Here is a 16,294-nt window from a genome sequence, read left to right as displayed (position 1 = left end):
CACCTTTTCTACCTGATTTTCTCCCATATCAAGTTAATGATTTCTTTCTGTTGCTTGTCACTTTAGTGTATTGAGGTGAAAATTTTGTTTTCTGTCAGAAATATTAACCTTTTTGTCATTAGTGCAACATCCATGTATCATTTTTAATTGCCTCATTCTTTGCCTACGTCCTTTGCTGTGAGCAGCATAATAACTAAAGAGGAATCAGTTTTCCTTTTTTAGTTTTGCTGTCTTGTGGGTCCTTTTTCAGTTTCACAAATTGAGAGTGAAATAGGAAAAATACAGTTCATGAAATCTTGCCTATAAAAACTATCATTTAGTATCTCTTTCCCCTCAGTCCCAGACATTGTATTAAAACAGGCTTCTTATTATAATGAACTTGCTACAATAAGATAGTATTTCATTCATTGTCTTGTGAATTAAGAGCCCAAAAGTAAATATAATTGGTACAATTTTGAGCTGGATTATCATTATTTGCTATGCCACTCCCCCAGTGCACCCCACCCCCCATCCCAGGTCCAAGTATTTCCCATTTTCTGGGACTTCATAGGGTATGGGTTTATTGGCTTGAAATGTGTATTTTAACTGCAAATTGAGTGATCTGCATTGTAACTTTTATTCTAAGGTGTACTGATAATACGCAGGAAAGTAACCTTGAAGAAGCCTCTGTAAGGAGCATTTGAATTAAACAATTACCTTATACAATCTACCTGTGATATCTTGGATATTTTCTCAGTATCTCTCTACAATACTGTAGGCTGAAATTCTTGCAAATGGCAAATCAAATGAAGCTTTAGTTTTCTAGTACTGTAAGATGTTTGCATGAAAGCAGTGAAGTATTCTTGGGGGAGAATGCTGACCTTGAAATTAGGAAGAACTTCCTAAGCATATTGAACTTGATTTTCTCACATTTTCAAGGGTGTGCAATTTCAGATAATGGGGTGTGTAAGACAAAAGTGTCTTGCATGTACTATTTTAACCCCTTAACCCGAAACAAGCTTTTTTGGCTGAATTTAACCACCTACTCAGATTTTGGGATGGTCAGGTGAAGGTGATGGATGCATTTTGTTCTTAAGAAGCATTGAGAATCTTTTCTCTTAGAGCCTTTGTAGGAACGATTAAGGAAGCGCTCTGCTTCAGTAAAGAGTGTAATCCTGTTGATGAACTAGTGTTTAGACAGGCACCATTCCTAGCTTTACTGACTGATTATTCAGGAGATTAGACAGAAATAGGGAACTTGTTCAAGTGGTCCATATAGTAACATGTAAATGGAAATGATGACAGTTTCATCTGAGTGGTTATCTATACATGAAAAGCTTTTTAAAAAGTATCAAATAACAAAACTGTCTAAAATAGTTTATGATGTTTTAGTAAATTCACAGTTTCTAATCCTGTTACTGGAGATCCTTGTATTTATATCCTGCCTCTACTTAAAATCTGATTTGGTATGGCTCATTTTGAACAAAAACGTAAGAAAAGGCAGATGTTGAAAATCATGATGCAGATGAGAAGTGTATAATTGCCATGCTTGTGTTTCATTGTGGCATTGCACTTCCTGGTAGCATGGAGGAAAGGAAGAAATACAATTGGTTGTCTAGTTTTTGTCTTTAGGATGGAGGAAGTATACCCACTTTCATGGGAAATAAGCCTATTGGAAAAATGCAAAAAAAAAAAAAGTCCTAATGTGGCACTTTCATATAAGGGATAGTGAATGAGTTAATAGATAGGGCCCTCAATATTTTAGTAATAAATGTAGTGGCAGGTACCATGCATTTTTCCCCCCCTTGTACATTCCCTCTAAAAAGGCAAGGTCATAACATTCAATTGACGCCAAGTTGAGTCCAACCATCTGTTCTTTGTTGAGGGGCTAACCCAGCACTTGTCCTTCAGCCTCCCTATGAAAATATTAGGGGAACTAAGGAACTGTGAGTTCAGTGCTTTCTCCTGATAACCCCAGTGTAGCTTGCTTTCTTTTTAAAAATAATGTTCAACCCTTCTGTTTCTTTGTGCTTTAAATGTGTCCTGTAAATAGCATAAGTTTAGTTATTGTTACTCAGGTTTGCAGGGTTTTTTGTTGTTGCTGTTGTTCATTACGGAGTTTTGTTCACTGAAGTGTGGCATGACATGTGGATTCATTCTTATCACTGCATTTTTATTCTCTTTCCTTTTAACCCACTGCTTTCATCCCTCCTCTATTTCTGACTCTATTTTTCTCTTTTGGATTGGTTGAGTCCTCCCACTTCTTCCTATTTTTTCACCCCCTCTTCTTGTTTGGAAATCATACACTCTGTTTTACTAGTAGCAACTCTAGATATTTTTAAGCATGTATGTTTAACTCAGAGGTTGAGGTTAGTCAGTATCTTTTTCTCCTTCTGAAACAATATGAGAATCTTAGAATGCTTTAACTGTAGTTATTCTCTAACTTAAATATTCTTGTACAGTATTTCATTTCTCTAATTTTTAGCCCCATGAGTTAGACACCATTGGTGTTTCTTTAATAACTTATTTCAACTTTGCATAAATTTTACTCGATACCCTATTTTCATTGCTTTTCATTTCTTCTTGGACATTAAACCTTACGGGATTGTTTCCTTTTCCCTGAAGCATCTTTGTATGAAACGCCTTTAGCTGAGGCAGGAAAGATCTGTCTGGAATAAGTGCTCTGAGATTGTTTTTGGTTTCATTTTGTCTTAATTTTTTATTTTGCCTTAATTCTTGAAAAAGTACAGTAGTTTATTGGACGTATAATCCTAGGAGGATTTCTGCTCCACTGGCCTCTTCAGGGATTTGAAGATATTATTACCCTGTCTCTGGCTTCCATTGTTGCTGTTCAGAAAGCAACAGGCAGTCTCACTGAGCTTTCTTTGTAGATAATTTGTTTTTACTTTCTGGCTGTTTTTAAAATCATCTTGGCTTTGTTCTAAAGCTTTACTTCAGTGTATCAGAGTGTAGATTTCTTCTTTATTTACTCTGCTTAGAATCTGTCTTCCCAAATCTGAAAATTGTTGCATAATCACCTACCTCTTTGAGTATGGCCTCTTCCCCATTCTCCCTATATTCCCTCCTGAAATCCTCCTCACAGTTAAATAGTAGACAGTCTGAATTTATCTTGCATGTCTCTTAATTTATGGATTCTGTGTCATGAAAATGTCTTGGCTTTCCTGAATAATTCCTTCAATTTGACGTTCCAGATTAATAATTCTCTTTTTAGCAGTGTCTTGTCAGTATTGTTTTAAACTTCTAGAAATGGTAGTCATTATTACTTTTCTCTTGAAATTCTATTTTCTTCTCAAATCTGCCTAGTTATTTTTGAGTGTGTTTTTCCTTTTCTATATTTTGTATACTTTGTTATTTCTGTTAATGTAAAAAAATTTTTTTAATACTCCACTTTTGATCATTTTATTATTTGCAGTCATGGATCTGATTACACCATTCTTTTGCTTACTTTTGCCCAAGATCCCTATTTCCTTGTATGAAAGTGAAAGTAAAAGTTGTTCGTCATGTCTGACTCTTCCCACTCTGTGGACTATACATTCTGTGGAATTCTGCAGACAAGAATCCTGCAGTGGGTCGCATTTCCCTTCTTCAGGAGATCTTCCCAACCCAGGGATTGAACCCAGGTCTCCCTCATTGCAGGCGGATTCTTTACCAGCTGAATTTGGTGGGTTCACATTTCTGGTATTCACATGTGGGAGTTCTTTGAGGCCTGGGTTTAGATTACCTTCTATCACAAAAATTTCCATTTATATTTACTTCTGGCAGTTGCTTATAGATACTAATACATGATTGAGGTATAATTTATAGACCATAAAATTTACCCATTTTAAGTGTACAATTCAATTGTTTTTACTAATTTTACGTAACTGTGCAGTCATCATCATAGTCCAGTTTGGAACTTTTCTGTCACCCATGTGTGCTTCACTTTTGGGTAAGCTATCTTATTCCTCCTAATAAGACTGTCAAAAGACCCTTTCCTGGAAATTGGAAAGTTAGAAGCTTAACCTCTGTTCCATCATCATTACTTCTGTGGGTTTGGAAATGATTGTTAAAAACTTCTTGTGTGGTTCTGGTATTTATGTGATGTGCAATTGGGACTTCTCTCTTCCTATATGACAAGTTTAAAAAAGTTGATTTTATTATTACTTTGGATATTTTTTGAGAGTACAGATAGCTTAACCATTTTAAAAGAAGAAATCTCAGGTGGTAGCTAGACCTAAAACCATGTAGCAAGTGATGGAGGTTTTGAGCTTCAACTTTTTGACCTGCTACTCAGGTTGTGGGGTCATTACTTAGACTTAAAAGCTTCCTGTTTCACAGTTCTTCTCACTTGTTTCACCTCCACAACAGGTATAGACTACTGTGAGAGCAGGTCATTAATTTATTACTAAGAACAAAAAGAAATCTCTTCTTTTCTTCCCGTAAAGGTTCCAGTTTTAAGGGGCAGTGGGAAGCAACTTGTGTTTGACTTAAATTTTAAATTTATTTAAAGTCATCAACACATGTATAACAGGAAAATCTGTCATAATGATATAGTTTTTCTGCCTTATAACTTTGCTTAATAACTTTTATTTGATTAAGTTCTGGAGCTTTCTTCAGTGTCTAGAAGTTGTCTTTTCTGTCACGTACAGATGTCATATTTGTTGATTTTACACAGCCTGGCTGTGATATTTTTTTCCACACAGCACAGATTATTACTAAAACCAGCAAAAGCCCAGGGCTGTTTTTTTGGGTAGTTGAAAGTTTTCTGAAATGTGCTTGTCTACAAGGTCCACACTTGAATGGAATAGGCAGAGGTAGTGCAGAAGCAGTGTCATAATTTCAAAGGTGGGAGTCATAGTGTCAATCTTAGCCTACCTCTTAGATTAGCAGGAATCAAAGACATTTAAATTATTAATACATGAAGTTACTGTGGTTGCAAAGATATAAGACCATTTATTCCTAGAGCAAATTAGAGACTCATTACTCTCCAAAGTCTTCGCTCTGTTTGGTTCTGTATGGAAGTCAGCTGCTTTGAGTGTTTTTAATTCAAACTTTAGAAACTTCTTCAGTCTAGTTAGCTGCTATCCAAATTTCTAGAGCCCCACAAAGAAATTATTTAGGAAGCCCCTTCCATTATACCCAGTTTTCATGGCAGTCAAGCCTGGCGCTAGTATATGAATTTAGCTTCGAAGAGAGCTGTGGTTGAGCTGTTGCATTTGCACATTTGTCATGGTTAGAAGTGAGTAGCTCTGTCCCTGGAGGGTGAATTGAAGCTCATTCATCTGGAGAAGACTGTCAGTGACAGGCGCCTGCTTCCTCCTCCCAGGGCAGGCAGGGTGGCCTCCTGAAACAGGCAGTGTACTCTTGTAGAACATCGCTGCGTCAACGGTACATCAGAAACACTTTAATGTTTTTAAAATAAAGAATAAGTCTTCCATAACTTTGTTTTGTTAGGATTTGTGTCGGAAAACAGGAATGATGGTATACAGAATTCAGCCATTTCAGCTTTAGATAATACTTATTGTACTCTTTTTGTTTCTTAACTTAAATATTTTTTTCTGAGTTTTACAGATTTATATAATTGGGAGAATATGAAATTGTGTGGTGGCTAGAGAGCCGAAGGCAGAAACAGTGACAGACCTTCCTGAATCTAACGTTTGACTGGCCTCCTAAAATGTCGGGCGTGGGGCGGGACCAGGCGTCTTTGTTAGTCCCAAATTGCTAATTCAGTCGTCAGCCTCCAATTTTATATTTGGTTTCAAAATGCCTTCTTAAGGCAGTGAAGCAATAGAAGCTATGGTTTCATAAACACTTCTAATTAAAGCTTTCTCCTTCAGTAGAGTACCATAAAATGTATATTTGAGGAATAATGTTTGTAAAAGTTTCATGTCATATTTTGCAGCACTTTAAACCAAACAAATAGAAATCAACAATCAGCTCTGTAGGTTGTCGTCATGAATAGAAGTGCCTCTTTCCTCAGGTCCAGTTGACACTGGAAAGTGGAATTGGAACCTTCAGGGAGTGTAAATGTTACTACTTTATGTGATTTTGAAGGCCCCTACACATTAAAACTGACTTAATTTTCTTTTCCCATACATTTTTGTGTTTAAATTGCATGTTCTTTTGTGTCTCCTTACGATTAAGCATTGCAGGATTCTAGTTATGATAGTTAGCAGTCTTATAGAAAGCTGATAATCCCTAACTGTAACACTGCAAACAACAGTAATGGTATATAATTTTTCTTGTGCCTTTATGTGTTTAACTTGGGTGGGGCAGTGAAAATCAAAGGTTATTGCAATTGCCCTTGTTTACTCTGGCATTTTAAGTTCTCAGACTATGCTTCTGATACTCAATTGCCTATGCGTCTATCATTCATAACTCAGTTTGCAACTAGGGAGAAGGTATCTCTTAGCACCATGTATTCAGTTGGTCCTTGGTATTGCTAACAGAATTGGCAAACCTGTTTATTTAGAAATGTGGATAAGTGATTATGGCCCTAGCAGCCACTACAGAGCAACATTCTCAGCACAGCCAGAGCTTCAGCAGAAGAAATATGACGCAACTTGGAAAGATTGTCTCTGGCTACACGAGTAGTGTCATTGAGGCAGTTGGATGGGAAGGTAAAGATTTTAGTTCAAATGAAGTAGCATCATTCAGGAAAGAGTCCAGCTGTCAGTGCTTTTAAGAAACCAGTTGAAGGACAGTTTTGTTATTAACTATGGGATATCATCTCTGTTTCTTTTTCCATTTCTTATGAGGATGGCCTTACGTCCATCTCAATGTGTTAATGCTATTCTTTTTTATTTGAAAAGTAGCCTTGCGTTCAGATAAAACTCATCTTGACTTTTAAGTATCCATTCACCTGTCAAATGAGAACAGCAACTTAGAATTTCAATTTCCTTCCTTCAGGAATAGCTGCAGAATACATTTTTATTGTAGTTGAGGGTACCAGTGACTCTCTAGTGCCTCGATTCCTTAGCTTTCCTCACATCACTGCACACACCAGCAGACCCTTGTTCTGAGGTTACTGTTTAGGCAGGTTAGAGCCCATGGAAAACTGGTGAGTTACAAGCCCTAGGATCTTTCAGGGTTCTGCCACCAACTTACAATGTGACATGTGTTAGGAGTCTGTTTAATTTCCTTAGCACAGAGGTGAAAAATTTGTCCTCATAAGCAGGTAATCAGTCTGTGAGAAATAAAACACCTTTGGTGCTTTTTTTCATTTGTTCTCTAAAGGTCAGGGATGGGGTAGATGTACATTAGTTTTCCTTTGCAGTCAAAAGAGAAGAATCTTCAAAGATCTTTTTTATCTTTTCTTCTAGGTGGCCAACTTGGCTTGTTCCATCTCAAACAATGAAGAAGGTGTAAAGCTTGTTCGAATGTCTGCAAGCCAGCTAGAAGCCCTCTGTCCTCAGGTAAAGTACAACCAGCAGTTGTTTAAGCCATCACCAAATTGGATTTGGGTTATTAAAGTGGAAATGAATTTTATTTTATTAGTTTCATTTTTAGGATCTTAGATAGAAGCCTTGAGGACAAAATACTGATCCACAGTCCATGTAGAGAAATGTATGTTTAACTTCCAGTGATATTTCCTTAAGGCGTCATGTGTTACTGTCTCCTTGCCCTTCATTTGAAATGTATAGCCTTTTTCACTGCTGGCAAATGGAGGGCAGGCAGTGGCCATTCCTAAGAGCCTTTCTAAGAGAGGGCCACCTGCAACATGTGTTAGTCCTGGCATCAGGATTGTTAACCCCATGAGCCTGAAAGGATAACTGCTGCCCACCCACACTCCATCTTTATGCCCAGTGTTTGGATCTTGTTTGAGGGCATGAGATTCAAGAACTAGAAGCCTTAATCTGCTTTGTCCTGAAGTACCCTTATGATAAAGGGTATGATAATGTATTTCAGCCAGCTACTGGTAAAACTTGAGAACTTTTCTCCATTTCTAATGGCATATTGTAAGGCTGGTGATTAGGCTAGGGTAAGCATCTGGGGCTTTAGAAAGAATCTGAAGCACGCAGAAGAATGCTTGTTTTGTTAAATGTTAGATGAGCGGCTCTCTCCCGTGAGGTGTGCTGATCCTGTTTGTGTGGCTTGCTACTCCATGCCCCTCAGAGGGCTTTCTGAGTAGTGTCAGCGCTGTTTTGGTGAAGAGGTTGCTTCTCCAGTTTCTGAGGCAGAGAATGGTCATGGGCATACTCTGATGATTTACATTAAACCTCTTTCTAAATGTCCTGCCAAATGACATTGACCACAAATAAAGAGGAATAAACCAAGGGATCTGGAGTATAAGAGATATAGGAATGAAGTTTCTGTTATGCCTCCACCAGCTTTAAGATACACCGTAACCATTACTTTGGCTCTTTCATATGTATGATTCCTGACCAAAATAAGTGAAGACTGATGATTAATCTGGGATCCTGACTGGTATGCAGGTTAATTAGAGCATTTTTTCTCATTCTCAACCATGTGGGTTAGTTTGCAAATGAAAGTTGCTTCCTCTGGGTGTTAGTGTGTTGGGTCAGCTATGGATGCACATGATCTGATCAACGTTTCTTCAGCTTTAACCCAGTCATTAAGTCTGTTACTGGCCAGTCAGTAGCTGTACAGATAATAAGCACATTGAATTTAATCATGTCCAGAAAGTTCATGGATGATCAAGTTGTATGAAATAAATTTAGAGCAGGTTTTAAAGATTTGGCATTCTTTTCTCTGGCTTGCCATATTACCCTATCAGTGCTTTATTTTTAATGCCTTTGGTTCTCCATTTGATTTTGAAATGCTTGAACAGCGACAGTGCTTTCTCATATCGGCTGAAACAGATGGTAACATACGCTGATCACACCTACTAAGAGTATTTATATAAATGAACTTAAAGCCTTGAAAAAGAGAGTCTAGTAGATTCTAATGAGAGTGATGGTGTGCATAAGTCACGTTTGGCTGGGACTTGTTGCCCAGGCTTTATGTTGAATCAGAAAGCACCTTTTCTCCCTCTTTTTTGTAGTTCATTTCTCCTGCTAGAACAAACCTCAGGATAATATCCAGATGATTCCTGGTATTAGGTATAGAAAGAAAAGAAAGTGAATTCACTCAGTCGTGTCTGACTCTTTGCAACCCCATGGACTGTAGCCTACCAGGTTCCTCCATCCATGGAATTTTTCAGGCAAGAGTACTGGAGTGCCATTAGTTGCCATTAGGTATATTTCCTCGATAAAAAGGTGTTAATTTGATGTGATTATTCTCCCAGATTCCTTCCTAGGCTGCTTCCTATCCTGGCTCGCAAACAGGGCTGGGCAAATTCAGTGACAACAAATACAACAGACATTGCAGGCATGGTAATGACAAACTGGATAGCAGGTGCCATTTCTAAATGAGGTAACTGTGACTCCATTCCAGCCCATTATTTCTAGATTCTTTCATTATTTGTAAAGAGAAGTCAGCAATTCAGGTTTTTGATAAGTCCCAATTTTAAAGGATTGGTAACTAAAATTTTGAAATTCTTTGAGGACGATAAAACAAATTTCTAGGAGCTGCATCTCACCTACCATGGCCTATGTGTTTCATACTTGAAGGACCTCTCCTTTAGGGTGGCTAATGGCTGTCCCTCTCTTCAGCCTGGTATGGGCAGTGATGTCAGGCATCACTGGCTTGTTTGATAAACCCCAGGCAAGCTAATCTCCTGTACAATGTCACGAACCTCAGTCCACAGTTCATCAGGCACTCTTATCTATCAGATCTAGTCCCTTAAATCTATTTCTCACTTCCACTGTATAATCATAAGGGATTTGATTTAGATCATACCTGAGTGGTCTAGTGGTTTTCCCTACTTTTCTTCAGTTTAAGTCTGCATTTGGCAATAAGGAGCTCATGATCTGAGCCACAGTCAGCTCCCGGTCTTGTTTTTGCTGACTGTATAGAGCTTCTCCATCTTTGGCTGCAAAGAATATAATCAGTCTGATTTCACTGTTGACCATCTGGTGATGTCCATGTGTAAAAAAGCAAAATGGCTGTCTGGGGAGGCCTTATAAATAGCTGTGAAAAGAAGAGAAGTGGAAAGCAAAGGAGAAAAGGAAAGATAGGAGCATCTGAATGCAGAGTTCCAAAGAATAGCAAGAAGAGATAAGAAAGCCTTCCTCAGCGATCAGTGCAAGGAAATAGAGGCAAACAACAGAATGGGAAAGACTAGAGATCTGTTTAAGAAAATTAGAGGTACCAAGGGAACATTTCATGCAAAGATGGGCTCGATAAAGGACAGAAATGGTATGGACCTAACAGAAGCAGAAGATATGAAGAAGAGGTGGCAAGAATACACGGAAGAACTGTACAAAAAAGATCTTCACAATCAAGATAATCACGATGGTGTGATCACTCACCTAGAGCCAGACATCCTGGAATGTGAAGTCAAGTGGGCCTTAGAAAGCATCACTACGAACAAAGCTAGTGGAGGTGATGGAATCAAACATGAGCTGTTTCAAATCCTGAAAGATGATGCTGTGAATGTGCTGCACTCAATATGCCAGCAAGTTTGGAAAACTCAGCAGTGGCCACAGGACTGGAAAAGGTCAGTTTTCATTCCAATTCCAAAGAAAGGCAATGCCAAAGAATGCTCAAACTACCACATAATTGCACTCATCTCACATGCTAGTAAAGTAATGCTCAAAATTCTCCAAGACAGGCTTCAACAGTACGTGAACCATGAACTTCCAGATATTCAAGCTGGTTTTAGAAAAGGCAGAGGAACCAGAGATCAAATTGCCAACATGTGCTGGATCATGGAAAAAGCAAGAGAGTTCCAGAAAAACATCTATTTCTGCTTTCTTGACTATGCCAAAGCCTTTGCCTGTGTGGATCACAATAAACTGTGGAAAATTCTGAAAGAGAAGGGAATACCAGACCACCTGACCTGCCTCTTGAGACACCTATATACAGGTCAGGAAGCAACAGTTAGAACTGGACATGGAACAACAGACTGGTTCCAAATAGGAAAAAGAGTACGTCAAGGCTGTACATTGTCACCGGGCTTATTTAACTTCTATGCAGAGTACCTCATGAGAAACGCTGAGCTGGAAGAAGCACAAGCTGGAATCAAGATTGCCGGGAGAAATATCAATAACCTCAGATATGCAGATGACACCACCCTTATGGCAGAAAGTGAAGAGGAACTAAAAAGCCTCTTGATGAAAGTGAAAGAGGAGAGTGGAAAAGTTGGCTTAAAGCTCAACATTCAGAAAACGAAGATCATGGCATCCGGTCCCATCACTTCATGGGAAATAGATGGGGAAACAGTGGAAACAGTGTCAGACTTTATTTTTTGGGGCTCCAAAATCACCGCAGATGGTGATTGCAGCCATGAAATTAAAAGACACTCCTTGGAAGAAAAGTTATGGCCAACCTAGATAGCATATTCAAAAACAGAGACATTACTTTGCCAACAAAGGTCCGTCTAGTCAAGGCTATGGTTTTTCCAGTGGTCATGTATGGATGTGAGAGTTGGACTGTGAAGAAAGCTGGGTGCCGAAGAATTGATGCTTTTGAACTGTGGTGTTGGAGAAGACTCTTGAGAGTCCCTTGGACTGCATGGAGACCCAACCAGTCCATTCTAAAGCAGATCAGCCCTGGGTGTTCTTTGGAAGGAATGATGCTAAAGGTGAAACTCCAGTACTTTGGCCACCTCATGCAAAGAGGTGACTCATTGGAAAAGACTCTGATGCTTGGAAGGATTGGGGGCAGGAGGAAAAGGGGATGACAGAGGATGAGATGGCTGGATGGTATCACCGACTTGATGGACATTAGTTTGTGTGAACTCCAGGAGTTGGTGATGGACAGGGAGGCCTGGCATGCTGCAAATCATAGGGTCGCAAAGAGTCGGACTCGACTGAGCGACTGAACTGAACTGAACTGAGGCAAGCTAATCAACTTGAATAACAACTAGTTAGTTAATTCACCAGTATTTTAACACGGTGTTTAATATGCTGTAGCATGTAGATAGTATTAAAGTGTATGTTTCTGTCAGCATCCATCCACAGTATAGAATATGTGTTGGGTTTTTCCAGTCTCTTTTTATGTTTCATACTCACACTGCTGCATTCAGGCAGCCCTGGCCCCTCTGTTGGGGGCTTTTCTGTGACCCCCACCTGTAGTATGGGTTGGCTCCTAGATCTTATTGTTCCTTTCTGGAGGGGAGAGATGACAGATGGAACCTGTTAGAGCAGTTTTCTTCCCCATCTTTCTGTTCACCCAATAGCAGATTAACTTTTGGAAATGGGAAGTTCTGTTCTAAAGTACTAACTTTTTAGGAGTTAAGCGATTTTAACTCCAAATGTTTGTGGTATTAAAGTTTGAGTTCCGACGAAGTAACCTGAAGGTGGATTTATTTTGTTGCTTGGGGGAGAAAAGCACCCACATTTTTTGGTGATTTTCTGTTGTCATGAGTAGGGAGGAAAGTAGGTCAGCACTCTCTGCATTGCCTTCTGCTTTGTGTCTGCAGTATCTCACTCTGTTCTCCAGAACAGGGACCTACCTCCATCTGAGCAGATAGCACCAGTCTCACATGCTCTTATCAGGAAAAAAAAATCAAACTGTTCTGGAAAAGGACCCGATTCCCCACATCATCTCACTCATGGTTGTCTTCAAGTCTTATTCCGTAGTAGCTGCTTAAAAGATTTTCATTTTTCAGTTCATCCAATGCTGGTCAAAACAAAGTGGAAAAACCCTGGCAACAGCAGGTTTCTGACAGTTGAGTCTTTAAAATCCAAGAATGGCATTTTGGAGATGATCTCACTTAATATTTTATTTTTCATAGTTCATTATGTAAGAATGAGCATTATAGATTTCAGTTAATACAAATCTGGCAGTTTAATATTTCATATGGCTGGGTTTAATGCGTGGCCTTTCTTGAAAATTTAAGCAAGGGAGAATCAAGTCTTTGAAGCGGCTGCTTTATCTACATTTTTTTTTGTCCTTTTTTGTGGGGAGGGGTGGATTTCTCGCTAACTGAATTGAGAAGGAAGGAATGTTCTTATGTGTTTTTTTTCCTTCTGCCTCCTTAGATTTATCTTTCATACTATTACTTCTCCCATTGTGCTGTGGGAATTCTGATCATTTTTGTGGCTAACAGGCTTGATAAGCATTTTTTGTTGTTCAGTCCCTATCAAATAAGCATAAACTCAGACAGGCCTGGTCTGTATAGTTAATGAAAATATATAGCTCTTAGATGAGCTAAAGGAAACCAGCCAGGGAAACCTGTGGCATCAAGCTCTCATTCATGTGTTATTCCGCTTCTGATTTTCTCTAACATTTTTACACAGCAGTTGCACAGAAGAGCTCAAAGGAGATGCTTCTGACTAAAAGTTTACTCACAGCATTTTCTGTGTCTGTTTCCTCCCTTAACCCCCTGCCATGGAGGTCTGCAGGTAACAGGGCCCTAGAAACACTCTAGTCTCCTTGTAAGCCTTGTATATTGATACTGGTCTGTTGTTTTGTTGTAAAGTCTGTTTTCCATACTGTAAGAGGTTTCCCTCTCTCATTTTCTTGAAAAGTCTGTGTAATTGGTGTTAGTTCTTTAAATGTTCGGGGAGAATTTATCAATGAAGCTGACTGACCTGGAATTTTCTATATGGGAAGATTTTAAACTAAATTGTTTAAACTATTATTTAAACAATAAGAAATTATTTCTTTAATAGATATAATGATATTCAGATTACTTGTTTAAACATTTAGCTGTTTATTCTTGACTGACTTTAGGTAATTTGTATTTTATCAATTGCTACTCTATTTTTTTTCCTTCTACTTCCTTTGGGTTTATTTTCCCCTTTTTCTAGTTTCTTAAATTTGAAGCTTTTAAATCATTGTAGTGTTGGTGTGTAGCTTCTCAGATTGCTCAGTGGTAAGGAATCTGCCTGCCAGTGCAGGAGACCCAAGGATTGGGTTCAATCCCAGGGTGGAGAAGATCCCCTGGAGTAGGAAATGACAGCCTACTCCAATATTCTTGCTTGGGAAATCCCATGGACAGAGGAGCCTGGCAGGAGCTGCAGTCCATGGGGTCACAGAGACTCGGACAGGACTGAGCATAGACACACATACACAATGTTAGTGTGTGTGTTAAATCGCATGATTGGGATGATCAATAAAGACCTCACTGAGAGAGTGATGTAGAAGCAAAGCCCAGAAAGGAGATGATAGAACGAGCCAGGGACAGTGTCTGAGGGGAGCGCAGTCCAGGAAGAGGGAACAGCAAATAGAGAGACTTTGAGGAAGAAGGGTGAAGTATCTAACAGGAGTGTGAACGGTGTAGAGCCTTTTACATGGCCACGGTAAAGCATTTGGTTCTTTTACTTTGAGTCACATGGGAAGCCATTGATGGATTTTGAGTAGAGAATTGACGTGATCTAACTTTGATTTTACCAAGGTCTCTCTAACTTCTGTGAGGAAAGTTAGAGAGACCCCCTAGAAAGCTGTGGTAAGCAGAATAATGTGCTGTCCCCACCCCCAATATCCTAATTACTAAAACCTGTGAATATATTGCCTTGTATGGCAGAAGGGACTTGGCAGAGGTAAATAAACTAAGGATCTTAAAATGGTTAGATTAACCTAGATTATCCAGAAGGTCCCTAATATAATCTCAAGGGTCCTTATATGAGGAAAGTAGTGGTGGTGGCATCAGAGAAGATGTGATCATGGAAGCAGGAGTTGGAGTGAAGTGGCCACAAGCCAAGGCAAGTGGGTAACCTCTAAAGACTAGGAAAGACAAGGACTGGATGTTCCCCTCGAGCCTCTGGAATGAACACTCTGCTAACACTTTTGATTTTAGCTCTGTAAGACCCACTGTAGACTTCTGCCTTTCAGTGCTGTAAGGTAACACATTTGTGTTGTTTTTAAGCACAACTAGTTTTGTGATAATATGTTACAGCAGCATAGGAGACCGAAGCAGAGGCAAGAGTACAGTGGAGGTGGTAAGCACTGATTATAGAGTCCAAATATATTTTGAAGGTGGAATTTACTGAAGGATTAGTGAAGTGAGGAAAGAGAAGAGTCAGGAAAAATTCCAGGTTTTGATCCTAGTAACCAGAAAGATGGAGCTATCTGTTCATGTTAATTTTGTGGTGCCTGTTAGACATGCAAGCAATAAAGTCAAGTTTAGGGAAGAGGTCTGGACAAAATGTATAAATGTGGGATTCTTCAACACATATGTGGTGCTTAAAGTCATGAGCCTTGATAAGTTCACCAGTGGAATGCGTAACCCCAGAATAAAAAGGTCTGGGAAATAAAACTGGGGTTCCCTGATATTTAGAGTTTGGGGAGGTGAGCAGTATCCAGCAAAGGAGATTCAGGAAGTATTATTGATCAGAAGAGCACCAGAAGCTCACTCTGTCTGGGAAGACAAGCGGGGAAAGTGTTCCTAGGAAAGAGTCATTGTTCAGGTCAGATGGCTATAGAATGTGGCCTGAGAATTGATCCTTGGATTGAGCACATACAGAGATCACAGATGATCCTGGACAAAGAAGCTTGGGTGGAATTTAGGAGATCCACCAGAGTGGATTCAAGAGAAGAGAGATGGATTGATACAGCAAGTTGATAGCTCTTTCAAATTAAATGTAAGGATAATGGAGACATGGTGTGGTAGCATGTCGTACATGTGGAGTTGAGAGGGACTTTTGCTTTTTATTTTTAGTTGGGAGCTTTTTTTAACCTTCAGCTGATGGAAATAATCCAGTAGAAGGGAAATATCGATAATAAAGACCAGAGCGGAGAGAATTACTAGGATATTGTCCAGCAGTAGAGGAGAGGAAGTGAGATCCTGTGGATAAGTGGCAAGATTGTTCTGAGATAGGAGCATAGATAGGAACATTCACAGTTAAAAAGAGGTAAGACAGAGCATGTGGCGTAAATGCAGGTAAATGGGTAGGTGCAGTGAAAAGATTCACAGACATTCTCTTTTGATTGTATTCATCTTTTCATTTAAATAGGAAGCAGAGCTATAAGCTGAGAGTGATGATGCTCTCAGAAGTGTGACAGGTTTGAGGAGAAGATATGGAATGATTACTCTTTTAGAGTCCAGACTGGAGGAGAGGAAGATACTGATTGGACTAAGGAAATCTAGTTTTCTTGCTGTCCCCAACACTGTGAGTCCTCTTGAAGTTGAGTGATAGGTATTTTAAAGTGAGATGCATTCACCATGGTTGGGAGCAGGAAATCATGAGTTCTATTTTGGACATGTTTATTTTGAAATACCTGAGACATCTGAGTAGAGCGTTAGGTATGTAGTTAGGAAGTGAGTTGGGGGCTAGAATGAGTGGTCTGGGATGGAGATGTGGGA

The 16,294-nt window shown here is 39.2% G+C and overlaps 1 protein-coding gene across 1 annotated transcript in view; it reads left to right on the top strand.

The window, feature by feature from the left end:
• The window catches only part of CTNNA1 (catenin alpha 1), a 173,423-nt gene that overhangs the window by 131,647 nt on the left and 25,482 nt on the right, over positions 1-16,294 (top strand). Inside the window, exon 10 of the mRNA XM_018050322.1 lies at positions 7,302-7,394. Coding sequence (XP_017905811.1) covers positions 7,302-7,394 — 93 coding nt within the window. The remainder of the gene's footprint in view (positions 1-7,301; positions 7,395-16,294) is intronic.

The sequence above is a fragment of the Capra hircus genome, chromosome 7, assembly GCF_001704415.2.
Source record: "Capra hircus breed San Clemente chromosome 7, ASM170441v1, whole genome shotgun sequence".
Lineage (NCBI taxonomy): Eukaryota > Metazoa > Chordata > Mammalia > Artiodactyla > Bovidae > Capra > Capra hircus.
Note: the sequence above shows the minus strand (reverse complement) of the source record. Positions and strands in the feature narration are given on the sequence as shown.